At 33.2% G+C, this 13968-nt stretch overlaps 1 protein-coding gene across 1 annotated transcript; it reads left to right on the forward strand.

Moving 5' to 3' along the window:
* Nucleotides 1-10140: 10140 nt before the first annotated feature.
* Nucleotides 10141-12451, forward strand: LOC131034802 (transcription factor MYB30). Its single transcript, XM_057966402.2, has 3 exons — nt 10141-10681; nt 11391-11520; nt 11617-12451. Exons 1-3 carry the CDS (start codon nt 10540-10542, stop codon nt 12215-12217), a joined length of 873 nt encoding a protein of 290 aa, XP_057822385.2. The 5' UTR covers nt 10141-10539; the 3' UTR covers nt 12218-12451.
* Nucleotides 12452-13968: the final 1517 nt, after the last annotated feature.

The raw sequence follows: 13968 nt of genomic DNA on the forward strand, positions 1-13968 counted from the left end.
GCACCTAGTCACCTACTGCGCTGATTTGTCACTCTGTCACTTGCCAAAAGAAAAACCATGGGGGCCCCACTTTCGTTTCAACAGGTCTATCTCCCACGTCATCATCAAGACACGTGGACGACTGACACTCATTCTCGCTATTTCGCGAGCTTCAAGGGTGAGCACTTTACCCTTGCGAAATAGCGCCAACCGTCAGATCATCTCTGCAGTCGATCGATATTTAATCCTTTGAAAAGGCTCTCAGAAATGGTGGGCCCACGGACACGTCACGGATATATGGCGCCTTGTCACTTTCGGAGTTGACTTGTCAATTTCTCATTTGTCAAGCAGGAACCATAAGCACCCACAGTTTCCTTTTAGACCGCGTGTCATCAAGACACGTGGACGGTCCCTGTTCATTTTCGCTATTTCGCGGCCTTAAGAAGTGAGAACTTTACCTTTGCGAAATAGCGCGGGCCGTTAGATCATATTTCAAATTGATCAGCATTTAAACCCTTTTAGAGGTTTTCAGAAGAGGTGGACCCGCGGACATGTAATGGACACCTGGCGCCTTGTCACTTTCGGAGCTGACTTGTCATTCTGTCATTTGCTGGAAGGAGCCACGGGGTCTCAATAAATTGTTAAGAGCTGTCCCTGCCAGGTCATCTCCACCTGCGACCTGACTCATCTTTGGGGCCCACTTTTGAACCTTTAATCCTGACCCGCTGACTGTGGTGACTTGTGCCACGTGCTACCTTTTAATACGCCAGAAGAAAACCATGGGGGCCCCACTTTCTTTGACAGCCACATCCTTTACTTCCTCCGTCATGACACATGGACGGCTGACATTCATTCTCGCTATTTCGCGGGCTTAAAGGGTGAGCATTTTACCCTTGCGAAATAGCGCCAACCATCGGATCCTTTCTTAAATTGATCAACGTTTACTGGGCCCGACACTTTAGAACGAAATAATATAAGGCGAAAATTTTTCAAATAATCAACGTAACCGCCTAGGTTAATAACAAGGGGGGGCACTTCCCACGACCCCGCGACCCATACTTAAGTGAAATAAAGTAATGGCAAAATAGAAACCAGAGGGTTTAAAATAAAAAGATAAGGTCTGAAACTTAAAAAACCCTTAAACCCTCTAGGTTTAGAATAAAACTGAAGCACTTGGGACTACACCCTATTCGAAAATTTTCTAATGAACCATAGCCAATTATGGGAAAAGAAGAACCCAATTTTAAAACAGTGATAACAGGTTCCAAGGGATTTTATAGGATGTATTGACTAATTAAAGGAGGCTAAAATTAAATAACAAATATTCTCCCTTTTGTATTATCAATATTGACATATTTCAGGGTATTTTACATAATATAAAATAAATGGTATGACAAGAGGAAAATTAAAAAATATAGACGAAAGAAACATATAAAATGGGAAAAGTTGAATAAAAAGGATTTTCTCTTCATGTTGAATTATTGGTGTAATTGCATGTTGTCTTGAAACTCATTAGGGTGTTATTATTGTGAGTCTGGCATCAATAATATTAATGACCTTTATCAAAAAACTATAGTCTCTTATGTGATATACTTTCTTATTTATTATATTTTTCCTTGCCTTAAATGTGCCTAAGATGGATCATAATTTTTTTTATCTCATTCAAAACCAACTCAATCTAATTTTTATTAATCCTTGGACATATTTGGTGTTAAAAAATGAGCAAGTCATAGGAATTTTTATTGGAGAAAAACTCCATTTCCAGGAACACAACTTGCAATATAACCTTCATAGAGAGAACAATTTACCAAAATATGAATTGATTTGAGATAAAGAATAATGTCTGATTAGCTTTCTTATAAAGCCAAAGGTGAGAGGTGAAATAACACAAGATGTGGACATGCGTCTCAATCATAGGTGAGTGTATGTAGATGGTAGGTAAACTCCAGCTATTGATAACTACCTAAGTACAAATATTAATGCACTTGAAAAATAATGAATGCCTAAGCAAACTTAAGCAAAGTAAAATAGGATAAATCATTATTTACTCCAACAAATTTGAAGCTTAATTCTTGGTGCATTCTTTTCTTTATTTCAATTCTATCTTTATTTGAGTTGAATATTTATTAGATGCCTTGTGATGGTATATATGATCTTTTCTCTCTAATTTAATTTTTTGAATGCATTAAATGATTATAATTAAATGTGTTATTCTAATAGGAAAGCATCTATTTACTTTCTATTTTATCCTTTTCTAATATGAAATGTGAATTGGTTAACTACTTGCAAATAACAACTTCTATATATGGTTTTTAACATGCAATCTATATTACACTATATTTTTTATTTTTTGATAGAGAATTTTGGATGAACTTAATCTATTTACATATAAAGTTAAGAAAGTAATCTAAATTTTATCTATCTAAGAAAGAAGCAATGGATTTTAACTAAACTAGGAAACTTGATAATAGAGTTTCACCATTCATAGGCAAGAGTACATGTGATATAATTATTAATATATGAGATAGTTTTGAATGGAAAAAATTTCTAGAAACCCACAAGGATAAAAAAGGCGGGGTGAGATAATTGAAGAAGAGTAGTAGAGATATACTTGAGGACTTTACCAAAGTAGAAAACATTATGATGATAAACGAGCATTTTGTGCAGGTCATGTGCTAGACCACCAAATCATCATCAAATGTACATATATAGACCTATTCAAATTTGGGTACTTACATGTACAAATTATTTATTTGTCATTTCCAGAAATGTAATATCCCTTGTTTGATGAATGTATTAAATTTGAATAAGCATAGAATACTCTAAGATCTAATCTTGCATTTCATGGGTTTGATCATAATTGTCATGGACTTGAACAATAATGCATAACTCTATAGTATAAAAATACAAACTTATAAAACCTATTCACTCTCATCTATTGTGTTTGATAAGCTTGTAAAGATTATGAAATTTATAAACACCCTAGAGGAGTTTCTTGAATTTGTAGATCCAAGTTCTCATAGGTTGAAACACTAAGTTGACTATCTTTAGAACTATGAGTATAATGGTGGGAAATTATATATCCACTAGTTTAGTTATGTAAATAGGGAATTAACCCATTTCCCATGTATTACATTAAAGAGGGATGAAATCATAGATTCCACATCAATTATATGAAAAGGGTTGACTGCTTATTGAATTATGCACCTTCTTTGATTGAGTTGAAAATGAACTATGTAAACAATTTGAATTGAAGATCTAGGGTTAATGATTTAGAATTAGTAATAATTAGCATGCACAAACAATTTTAGATCAAATATATAGACATAGAGTATAGATCTGGAAATTGGTTCAAGCAGAGAGGAATCTATGTTTAAAATCTAGACTTGGAAATATCAAACAATGGTGCTTGGGGTGCCCTTGTCCATGGTTTCAAATGCAAGCAAAGGATACCTTTTTAGGATCAAGATATTGTTTTGTATGTTTATTTGAAGTTTCATTAGAAAAATTTTGGACAATGGTGCTTCAAGCAACTTTGTCTTCCAATCTCTAAATCTAAAAAAAGAAATTTTTTGTGCATCTATCTCTTCTCTTTCCAAATTTGTATCTATTGTCTCTGGATCTTGTCACTTGCACATACAAAGAAGGAAAATGGTGTTGTTGATAGGGGTTTGCCTAGGTCAAACCCTGGGTTTGGAATTAACCCTATAATTAAATTGAAATTGAAAGGAAATCTTTGAAGTAAAATGTTGAATATTATGCCTCAATTTTGTTGTTATAATTGATGTTGATTGATGATGCAATTGTCTTTGAATTTGATCACAAGTATTGATACAATAACATGAAATGACAAGACACAAAGGAATCAATCATGAAAAACATGCTTGCATTCAAAGATTGTTGCAACTTGCTACTCAATAATTCTCATATGTGAAGAGTGCTTGGAGGATATAATGGGATGAAATGTCAGCTTGATACTTGTAGATGGATGCACGGTATGATAGAATTCTTGCAATTATGGATGATGGACGGATGATGAAAATGAATTAAAATAATTCTCTCATATAGGTTTCTCAAGATATTTCATAAATTAGGGCGATCTCCAATGGTCATATTGACATATCGATAGATATCAAGAACCAACTAGCAAAAACCAGGCACTAACATATTCAAAATTGGGCCCAAACTAGAAGGACAAGGGTGCTTAAAATGCCCCTGTCCAAGACAAGGATGCCCCAAATACCCTTTTCCACCCAAAGTAGGATGAATCAAGTGTGGATTAGGTGCAATCAGTCTCTGGACAAAGGTTCAGAACACCATGTAGAAATATGACATCAGTTTTGCAGCATAAAGGCCAAAAATAGGATTCGATAAGAGATAGGAGAAAATACACTAAGGAAAGGGCACAAATAGTAGTGTAAAATGGTATAGGGTTACAATTTTACGTTGCTACTTGATGAGAAAAAATTCAAAGATGTCATACACAAAAATGCAAGTGCACTATATGTAAGCGATGCTTGATTTTGATTCATTTCCACTTGGAATATGAAGCATAGGCTCATATGATTTCTCTATTTTATCTCCTTATCCTTGAATTTGAATTAATGGCATACTAAATGGCTTTAAATACCAAAATATAGCAACATGCCACACATGCATGTTGAGTCAGCTCATATGACTAGTAAGATGTGAGAAAATTAAAAATTGACTTTGGATTTTTGAATTTAATGTTCATTCTTATGTGTTGTAGGATTCATCTTGAGAGACATGAAAATGAACTTGGGTAGTGAAATGATAATCTCAATGTAAGGAGTGAATATATGATAGTGAGTATAGAGGAGGTGTAATAAATGGGCGATAAATAACAAATGCATTGGAACAAGTGTAAGTAGTAGGAAGTGTAAATGAGTAAGAATCAAGGCATATGTCAAACCTAACAAAAGAGTGTACTAATTGTTGATATTTAATTTCCTTAAAGATGTTCATTCAAAATTAACATAAAATTAAATAGAAAATGACATGAAAATGACATGAAAATGCAAACTTCACCATTGCAAGAATGTATTAGCTTTGTACTACAATCACCTTTGGCTTTTTATAAAGATTGTTGCATTAACAATTAGAAGGCAAGTGTCTTTTCTTATTTTAACTAAGTAAATTATATAAATTAACTTTATATATATATAATCATTATTAAAAAAAAAATGTAACCTTATTTTAAAATTCAAAAACTCTAATAAAAAAATTAAGAAACTCTTTAAATGGAAAACCCTAATTTTTTATTTCAAGAATCTTGAATTAGAAGTTCAAGAGTTCACTTTTACTTTTTTCTTTAATTGTAAATTAGAAAGAAAGTATTTGAAGCAACACCAACCCTTTTACTACATTAGACTGAAATAGACAACACAATGAAAGTGGTCAAACATGAAATAGACTAACCACAACAAAACACAAAACAACAAAAGTAACCAAATAAGAACGAACAACAGAACAAAGAAAAAACAATTATTTAACAAAATATAACTAATCAAAGAAACAAATAATTAATATAATATTTCACATATTTTTTAAATTCGTATAATTTTTAAATTATTATAACATACTTTAAAAGAACGCCAACTCTTTTACTGAAAGAGAACACAAACAAGAAATAGACTAACCATAACAAAACAGAAAACAATCAAAATAATCAAAATAATCAAACAAAAAACATACTAACCACAACAAAGCAAACAACAAACAATTATTTAACTAGAAAAAACATACTCATCATAAAAAAATAAAGAACAAACAATTATTAAACTTAAAAACATACTGACCACAACAGAACAAAAAAATATAGACAATTATTTAACTAAATATAACCAATCAATATAATATTCCACATGTTTTAAAGTCACATAATTTTTAGAATTATAATGACAAACTTTGTCCCATCCTTTTTCTTAAAATTTGCCTTTTGGCTGGAGTAAATAACATCAGCAACTCTGATGTCAATTAAAAAAACAAAAGAGACCATCTGCACATTAGTTATTTAAACATTGACTACAGTTGATCTCTGTCTGTGATGTATTATTATTATTCTATGGCGTGAAAGCGGAGACAACTCCTTTTAACTTGACACACGAAAGCAATCTTATCTGGGGCAAGATTTGCCTCACCATACAAAATCTCTTTTTTGACTTTCTGATACTCTCATATATACTCTTCCCCATATCAGAGTAAAATGCCGAGTTTTTAATGTATGTTCATGGCATCCAAGTCTTTGAATCTCTATCTTCCCATTGAATTATCACTCATATTCTGATTGGGTTGAAATGGAATCACATGACACAGCGATAAAAATCTATCTTGTTTGATTTTCATTTGTGACAAGTGTTTTAATGAAATCGTCGAACATGTCAATACAAATCTATCTTTCTTGATTTCTATTTGCGACAAGTGTTTTAATGAAATTGATTCACATGTCAATACATATCTATCTTGTTTGATTTCTATTTATGACAAGTGTTTTGCTTGCTTACAAAATGAAATGTATGAAAGGTATAAATTGAACCACAAGTTTATACAAATCTATCTTGTTTAATCAATATTTATGACAAGTGTTTTGCTTGATTCTGGATCTTTATTTATGAAAAGTGTTTTGCTTGCTTAAGATATAAATGAAAACCTCTTATAACTGAGGTTTCAGGGCCACATCATCAAATATGATGCCACATCAGCATGCTTTTTGCCAAGGTGTACAAAACAGCCCAAAAAAAAAGTGAGATCAATAGGTGTGCAAAAAGGCCCCAATACTTGTGCAGCTGATGTGGCATCACATGATTGGTTACTTTTCACAACAAATGGTATATTTCATTCAATTATTGGTACTTATAATACAACTATTGGTGCAATATTATACAAAGGTGTGACTTTAAATCAGCAAGTATGGGATATTAAATCAACAACTTCTATCACAAGAATTGGAACGCGCTCAACTACTGGGTCCTTTCTCTTAGTGTCGCAGTTAAAACACTTCGTTGGTGAAGCGGCCACCAAAGTTCAAATCCCTGCTGGGCCATTGTGCTCGCAAGTCTTGTGTCTTCACTGGACTTTTGTGACAGGCACCATTATGCTCACAGACCTTGTGTCTTCGCTAGACCTTTGTGCTCGCCCATCATGTTAAATGAAAACTGGTATCTTCCTCAGCAATACAAAAGGAAGGGAAAAGGAGAAAAGAATTCCTTCTACATAATTCCCGTTATTTCCAATACAAAAGGTTATTTCCATTGCCAAAAGTGAGATTTTTTTTGTGTCTTCGCTAGACCTTTGTGCTCGCCCATCATGTTAAATGAAAACTGGTATCTTCCTCAGCAATACAAAAAGAAGGGAAAAGGAGAAAAGAATTCCTTCTACATAATTCCTGTTATTTCCAATACAAAAGGTTATTTCCATTGCCAAAAGTGAGATTTTTTTTGTGTCTTCGCTAGACCTTTGTGCTCGCCCATCATGTTAAATGAAAACTGTTATCTTGCTCAGCAAGACAAAAGGAAGGGAAAAAGAGAAAAGAATTCCTTCTACGTAATTCCCGTTATTTCCATTGCCAAAAGTGAGATATTTTTTTCTGTCGTGTGCTAAGAAGATTTCTGTCGTCTGAGAAAGAGCATAGACAAAATTGTGGCATTGGAACAATCCATCTCATCAACTTTAATTAAATGGGTCCCTATGGGATGAAATAAAGACAAATGGGGTCGTGTGATTCTCTGGAGATTAATGGGTCCCTAAGGGATGAAATAAAGACAAATGGGGTCGTGTGATTCTCTGGAGATTTAACAGGGGGGGCTGTAACGTTATTTTATATTACATGCTTGATCGTTATCTGAGATTCCAGTCGCAACCTACTCGAGGTTGACGCACAATCTTTTTAGGTTTTTTTTTAATTAGCTGCCAATGCCTCTTTTTTTACGGAAAAGTAATTGTTTGGTAATTTATTTGCTTTGATGACGTATAGTAATGGCTTCCCTGGCCACACAGAAAAGTGTGCTTTTTAATTTCATTCAAGGCGCGCCGTTGTCAATGACGTATAGTTTAAGCAAGAAATATTTTGTTTTGGATTTGTTTGGTAAAGAAGGATTCATTCATTCATTCATCATTTTACTTGGATGAATATCAATGATTGAGATAAAATGACTACGAGATTAGTAGCGTAATGATGAGTTCATGTGCTCAGGCATTGAAATCGAGTTTAAACGAGGGGCTTACATCAGCAATTATTACATTTATTTCAGTACTTTCTTTGAGGTCGAAAAGCAACTACGTCATTGACGCGTGATAGTTACTGCAACTGATTGGCCGACATATATCAACAGAACAGCTATTGGGTTTTGAATTTGACGGGAATGTATGCTCCCTCTGTAGTCTACTTGTAGTATTTATTATCTGGGTCTTTTACTACCTTTAATATTGTTTCTCTGCACGGGCAGATTGTACACAGCTTTCCAGATTGGAATACAATTAAGAAATGGAGAAATATACACTTTTGGGGCTCAAGTCGAGATTGTCCAAATACATGTTTTAAGGTTGTCTTTAAAATCTTAAAAGATATAATGTTATTTTCATTTGGGTAAATATATCTTAGTGAACTTTCAATTGACGATTAGCTCACACCATCTATAATGTGAAATGGAACCATCTATAATGTGAAATGGATAAATGGAAAAAGTTTGGAGAAGAATGGAAGGAAAGTGTTTGTATCTTTCTTATTATAGGGACGGTTAAACTTAAGAGACACTTATTTTAGAGTGATTTAGACTAGCTCACATCATCTTCAATGTTGAAATAGATAGATGGAAACGTTTTAGAGAAAAATGGTAGGAAAGAGCTTGTATCTTTTGTATCTTAATCTAATAAAATTAATATCAACTATGGAAGGAAAGAGTTTATATCTTTTAAAGATGATAGGGATAGTTGAATTTAAGAAGCACCATATTCTAGAGTGAAACATACTAGCTCAAACCATCTTCGATGTGAAGCGAGTAGATGGAAAAGGTTTGGAGAAGAATGGATGGAAAGAGTTTGTATCTTTTGCATGATAGGGTTAGATGAATTTAAGAAGCACCTTATCCTAGAGTGAAATGGATCTTATTTAGACCAAGCATGTAGACATTTGAACGACTACTTGGCTACAAGATTTGTTTAAAGAGGTGAAGATTAGAAGAAAAAGGCATCTCATCATCAACTTTTGAAGTAGTCACTCAACAAATCTAAAAGCTAGAACAGAAGGGTTCGTCTCATTACTTTCACATAATAAAGTTTAAAATTCTTCTATTCCAATATATTCTAAATGCAGCACAATGGAAGAGGGCAAATTTAAGAAGCACTTTACTAGAGTGAAATAGATCTTTTTCAAACCAAGTTTGTAGATGTTTGAGTGGCTACTTTGCTACAAGATTTGTTCAAAGAGAATAAGATTAGGGAAACAAGGGAGCTCATCTTCCACTTTGGAAAGCACTCTTTCAACAAATCTAAAAACTAGAATAGCAAGGTCTAACGCATTATGTTTGACCTAATAAAGGTAAAAATTTCTAGTATTCCATTATATTCTACATAAGATGGAAGAGATTTGACAATAAATTGGAGGATGGTGTCAAACCAAAAGAAGGTGGCTAAAATACAAAAAAGTCTGTAAGCTATGAGCATTTTATTCTAGAGTGAAACAAATCATATTCTAACCAAGCCTCTAGACATTTGAACGGTTATTTTGCTACAAGATTTGTTCAAAGAAAATAAGATTACAAAACAAGAGAGCTCGTCATCAACTTTGAAAAGCACTTGTTCTTAACAAATCTAAAAGTTGAAATATCGAGATATGTCTCAGACTATATTTGACTTCCTATAGTTTAAAATTCTTGTATTCAATTATAATCTGATTATGATAGAAGAGTTTTGACAATACAATTTGGACCATAAAGGAAAAAAAGAGCCAAAATACCAAAAAAAAAACGTCTAAACGACCGTTAATTTAAATGTACGGTTGGAGGATAGGTGGGAGTTCAATTCTTAGGACTGTCACGTTGGAATCTATGATAGCGTATGAAGAAAACATAGACAAAATTACTTTTAATATTTATAAAGACGTTTCACGCTTGAACTTTCCTAAAATCCATAAATACGAAAGAGGTTACCTTCAGACCAAGTTGATTTTTGCGAGCTTCCCCTTGCGTGTAGTTGTTTCAGGTTCTTTCTTTGCTTGACACCAAGAAATAACTCTCTAATCTCTGCTTAATCTCTCAGAAGCTTCTGTCTTCCTGTTAGACACTCAGTAGTTCTTATAACATTTTCTCCACTTGTTCTGCTTGGTATTCAAAACTTGTTGGTTTTGCTTTCCTAACTTTCTGTGCTGGAATTTATCTATATTCTTCTTTCTATGGAGCTTTTAAGAGCATAAGCCCTGTTGTTTTTTCTTTACTGTAAACATTTTTTTCCAATAGAAGAATAGCAAGGTGCTATTACAACTGTCAGAATCGTGCTTTTGGCTTTGTTTTAAGTAAGTTACGTAAAAGAAAAAGCTAAAGCAAGATGCGGCACCACACAGCGCATAATTGTTGTGGGAAGCATCCTGTAAAGAGAGGCTTTTGGTCTCCTGAAGAAGATATGAAACTGATTCGTTACATTACTTCCCATGGCCATGGCCGCTGGTCTTCCCTTCCTCTCAGAGCTGGTAATTCAAAATAACCCACTTCATATAAGTAGAGTTACAGTTTGTGCTTTAATCTAGATATTTCTAGATTAGATTATGCGAATGTTTTTTTTCGTTGAAGTTTTACATCACATTCTATGATTTTATCATCATGAACAAACAAGAGTTTAGTTTTAGTTTCAATATATCTAGGGTTATATGAAAGTTTTAGTTTCGATATACTTAAGGTTATATGAATCGAAGTTTCACACCACATTTTATGATCTATCATCATGAACAAACAAGAGTTTTAGTTTTAGTTTCAATATATCTAGAGTTATATGACTATTTTTCTTCATGGATGTTTTGGATTACACTTCATAATTCATCGTCGAAGCTAGTAATTCACCCACTTCATATAAATAGAGTTACAGTTTAAGCTTGAATATTTTAGATTAGATTATGTAATTTTTTTCCTATCAATGTTTTGGATCACACTCTATGATCTATCATCAGAAAGAACAAACAAGAATTACAGTCTTAGTTTGAATATATCTGAATTATATGAATATTTTTCTTCATCAATGTTTCCAATTGCACTTTATGATTCATCAGCAGAGTGAACAAACAAAAAAAGACTTCTAATCACATAATCTAACCCAAAAATATTCAAACCACCAATAATTTCAACGTCTTTTAAGAGTTGCAGTTTGTTATTTAGTTTCTTAGAGACATATTGGATTTTCTGCAGGGTTGCAACGCTGTGGAAAGAGTTGCAGATTGAGGTGGATGAATTACTTGAGGCCTGGAATTAAGCGCGGCAATTTCTCTAATGAAGAAGAAAATCTCATCATCTGTCTTCATGCAATGCTCGACAACAGGTTGCAATTTATATGGGAATTAAAAAGCAATATAACCTTTATTCTTTCTGTGATGGTCCACAGTGTTTACCTAATATAATGTTTTGGATGTGTCAGATGGGCAGAGATAGCAAAGCACTTGCCAGGAAGGACAGACACTGAAATAAAGAACTACTGGCATACTTCTCTCAAGAAAAAGCTACTTTCTAATGAGGGATCTACTGCTAGAAGTTCTGCATCTCCATCTTTACACTTTTCAAAAGACCTTGATCTTGATCTGACTGTCATAGATGGCATTGACATTGCTCCACTGGATCTTGAATGTGGGTCAGACATGGGATATCCTTACAACAGCCAGTTGGGTGATTCTGTAGACAAGATAACACAAGATTTGGAATTGGCAATCACAAATGGTATTAAAGAATTGGATGATGCAGTATGCATGGGTGGAACTGGAACCCAGATATTAAATGAGCTTGAGGGAGGGGAGTTTCCTAAACATCTCTTTGTAAATGGGGAGGATAGTATTGATATCCTTCCCAATCTTCCAAACCAGAAATTGCAGATATTTGAGAATTCATGCTCTTCATTATGGTCGCCCTCTCCATCATCACTGAAGCAGCATAACACCATTCAACAATCTGTGTTTGAAGAAACCCAGCTTCCAATTTTCATGTTCTCTGAATATTTTGGTCCTGATCTTCTTCAGCAATATTGAGAGTAAAGTATTAACAATTATGTTCTTGGTCCAATTCATGATAGTATTTATACGACTTTGTAAAAATCACCTTAGAGTGATTCAGTTGGGTGTTTAGAAAGACAGAAGGAATTATTGATCTACAGATAGTTTGTACTGCATAATTGTTTGAATTCTTAATTTATAATTGGATTCTTTGTAAATAACCAGCAGAGACTGATTAATGATTGAAATTGCCATTGAGAAATTTATTTACTTTGAACATCACCGGTGACATGGATGGCTTATTGTTCTAGGAAAAAGAATAGATGTTGAATTGTATATGATAAAAGTGTAACATTGTAAGACTTGTATAATTCCATTGATGCTTACTATGTTGGTACTACAGACTGTCAGTGAGATCAGATTCATGGTTGGTCTTGAGATTGCCCGACAAGACTTAGGGATAAAGGCTACAATGGTCTCTTGGGCCAAGTAAGTTCCTTGGTTCAAGAAATTCAATAAATTTGTGCAAACTCGGATGCTTACGTATAGTACTTTATGAACTGTTTTATTGGAATTTTGAAAAAATTAGGAAGAGCAGAATTGTTCTGTACAAGATTTTCTTTTGGGCTTTTCCCAAGTTCAGAGGATTCTTTTTCCTTTTAAGAATTAAGGAGGAAGCTTCAGTAACCAAGGACCTTAAACCTAATACAAAGCCAACAATTGGTTAGTGAAAATACTCTCCTAGCACCTGGAAAGCTATAAAATAGTCTGCGAGCAAACTGGAAATATATAAACTTGCACACCAGATGAAGCATCTAAAAATGACGAGTACCATCAAGCCCTAACTTTTAAAACTAAGTGCAACATCTCTCCATTCATCAGATGTGTTGTAGAGCACCTCCAGAAGTGTTGGCACTGAATATATTGTTTTAATTGGGTTATTTTTACTGTGTATTTGGATTAATGATTAAAGACAGATTGTTTGAGAATTATTTATCAGTTTAGAGCATAGATAACGTGATAAGATGATGGGTAAAGTTGTTTCAAATCTAAGTCTTATAATACCACTTTCCAATCTGAGCATTGGCTATCCACCATTCAGTCTGTATATTGAATAAACAAAATCTATCTCTGTTTTTTAATGGGTTACCTGTAAAGTGTAAATGTGATTTAATGGTTAAAGACAATTTTTCCTTTCCAAAATAAAGATTATTTATCAGTTTAGAGCATAGGTAAGGTGATAAGATGACTGGTAAAGTTGTTTTTCAGAAAACATATATGGTTCCAAATTTTAGTCTGACTTTTCTACTTTGTAATTTAAGTACTGGCTATCAATCATAGAATGTATAGCAAATATATTGAATAAGCAATCATTAAATATATGTCTCCATCTTTGATTGGAGTATTCTTTATGTATTTATGTATGTATGTGGTTTAATGGTTAAAAAAATTATAAACAATAACAAGATTATTTTATCAATTTATAATATAGATAAGATGATAAATGATTGATAAAATTGTTTTTAAGAAAACATGTTATTCCAAATTAAGTTTCCTTTTACTACTTTCCAATCTAAGTATTGGCTATCTACCATTCATCATGTAGGTATTGACTATATCAATAGTTAAAGATATTTTTTCATTTTAAAATTAAGAGGGACATTTATTAGTTTAGAACATAGATAAGGTGATAAGATGATTGGTATAGATATTTTTAAGAAAATGTGTGGTTTCAAATTGAAGTCTCATTTTATCACTTTCCAATCCAAATATTGGCTATCTACCAT

Source organism: Cryptomeria japonica, chromosome 3 (genome assembly GCF_030272615.1).
Source record: "Cryptomeria japonica chromosome 3, Sugi_1.0, whole genome shotgun sequence".
In the NCBI taxonomy this organism is placed as follows: domain Eukaryota; kingdom Viridiplantae; phylum Streptophyta; class Pinopsida; order Cupressales; family Cupressaceae; genus Cryptomeria; species Cryptomeria japonica.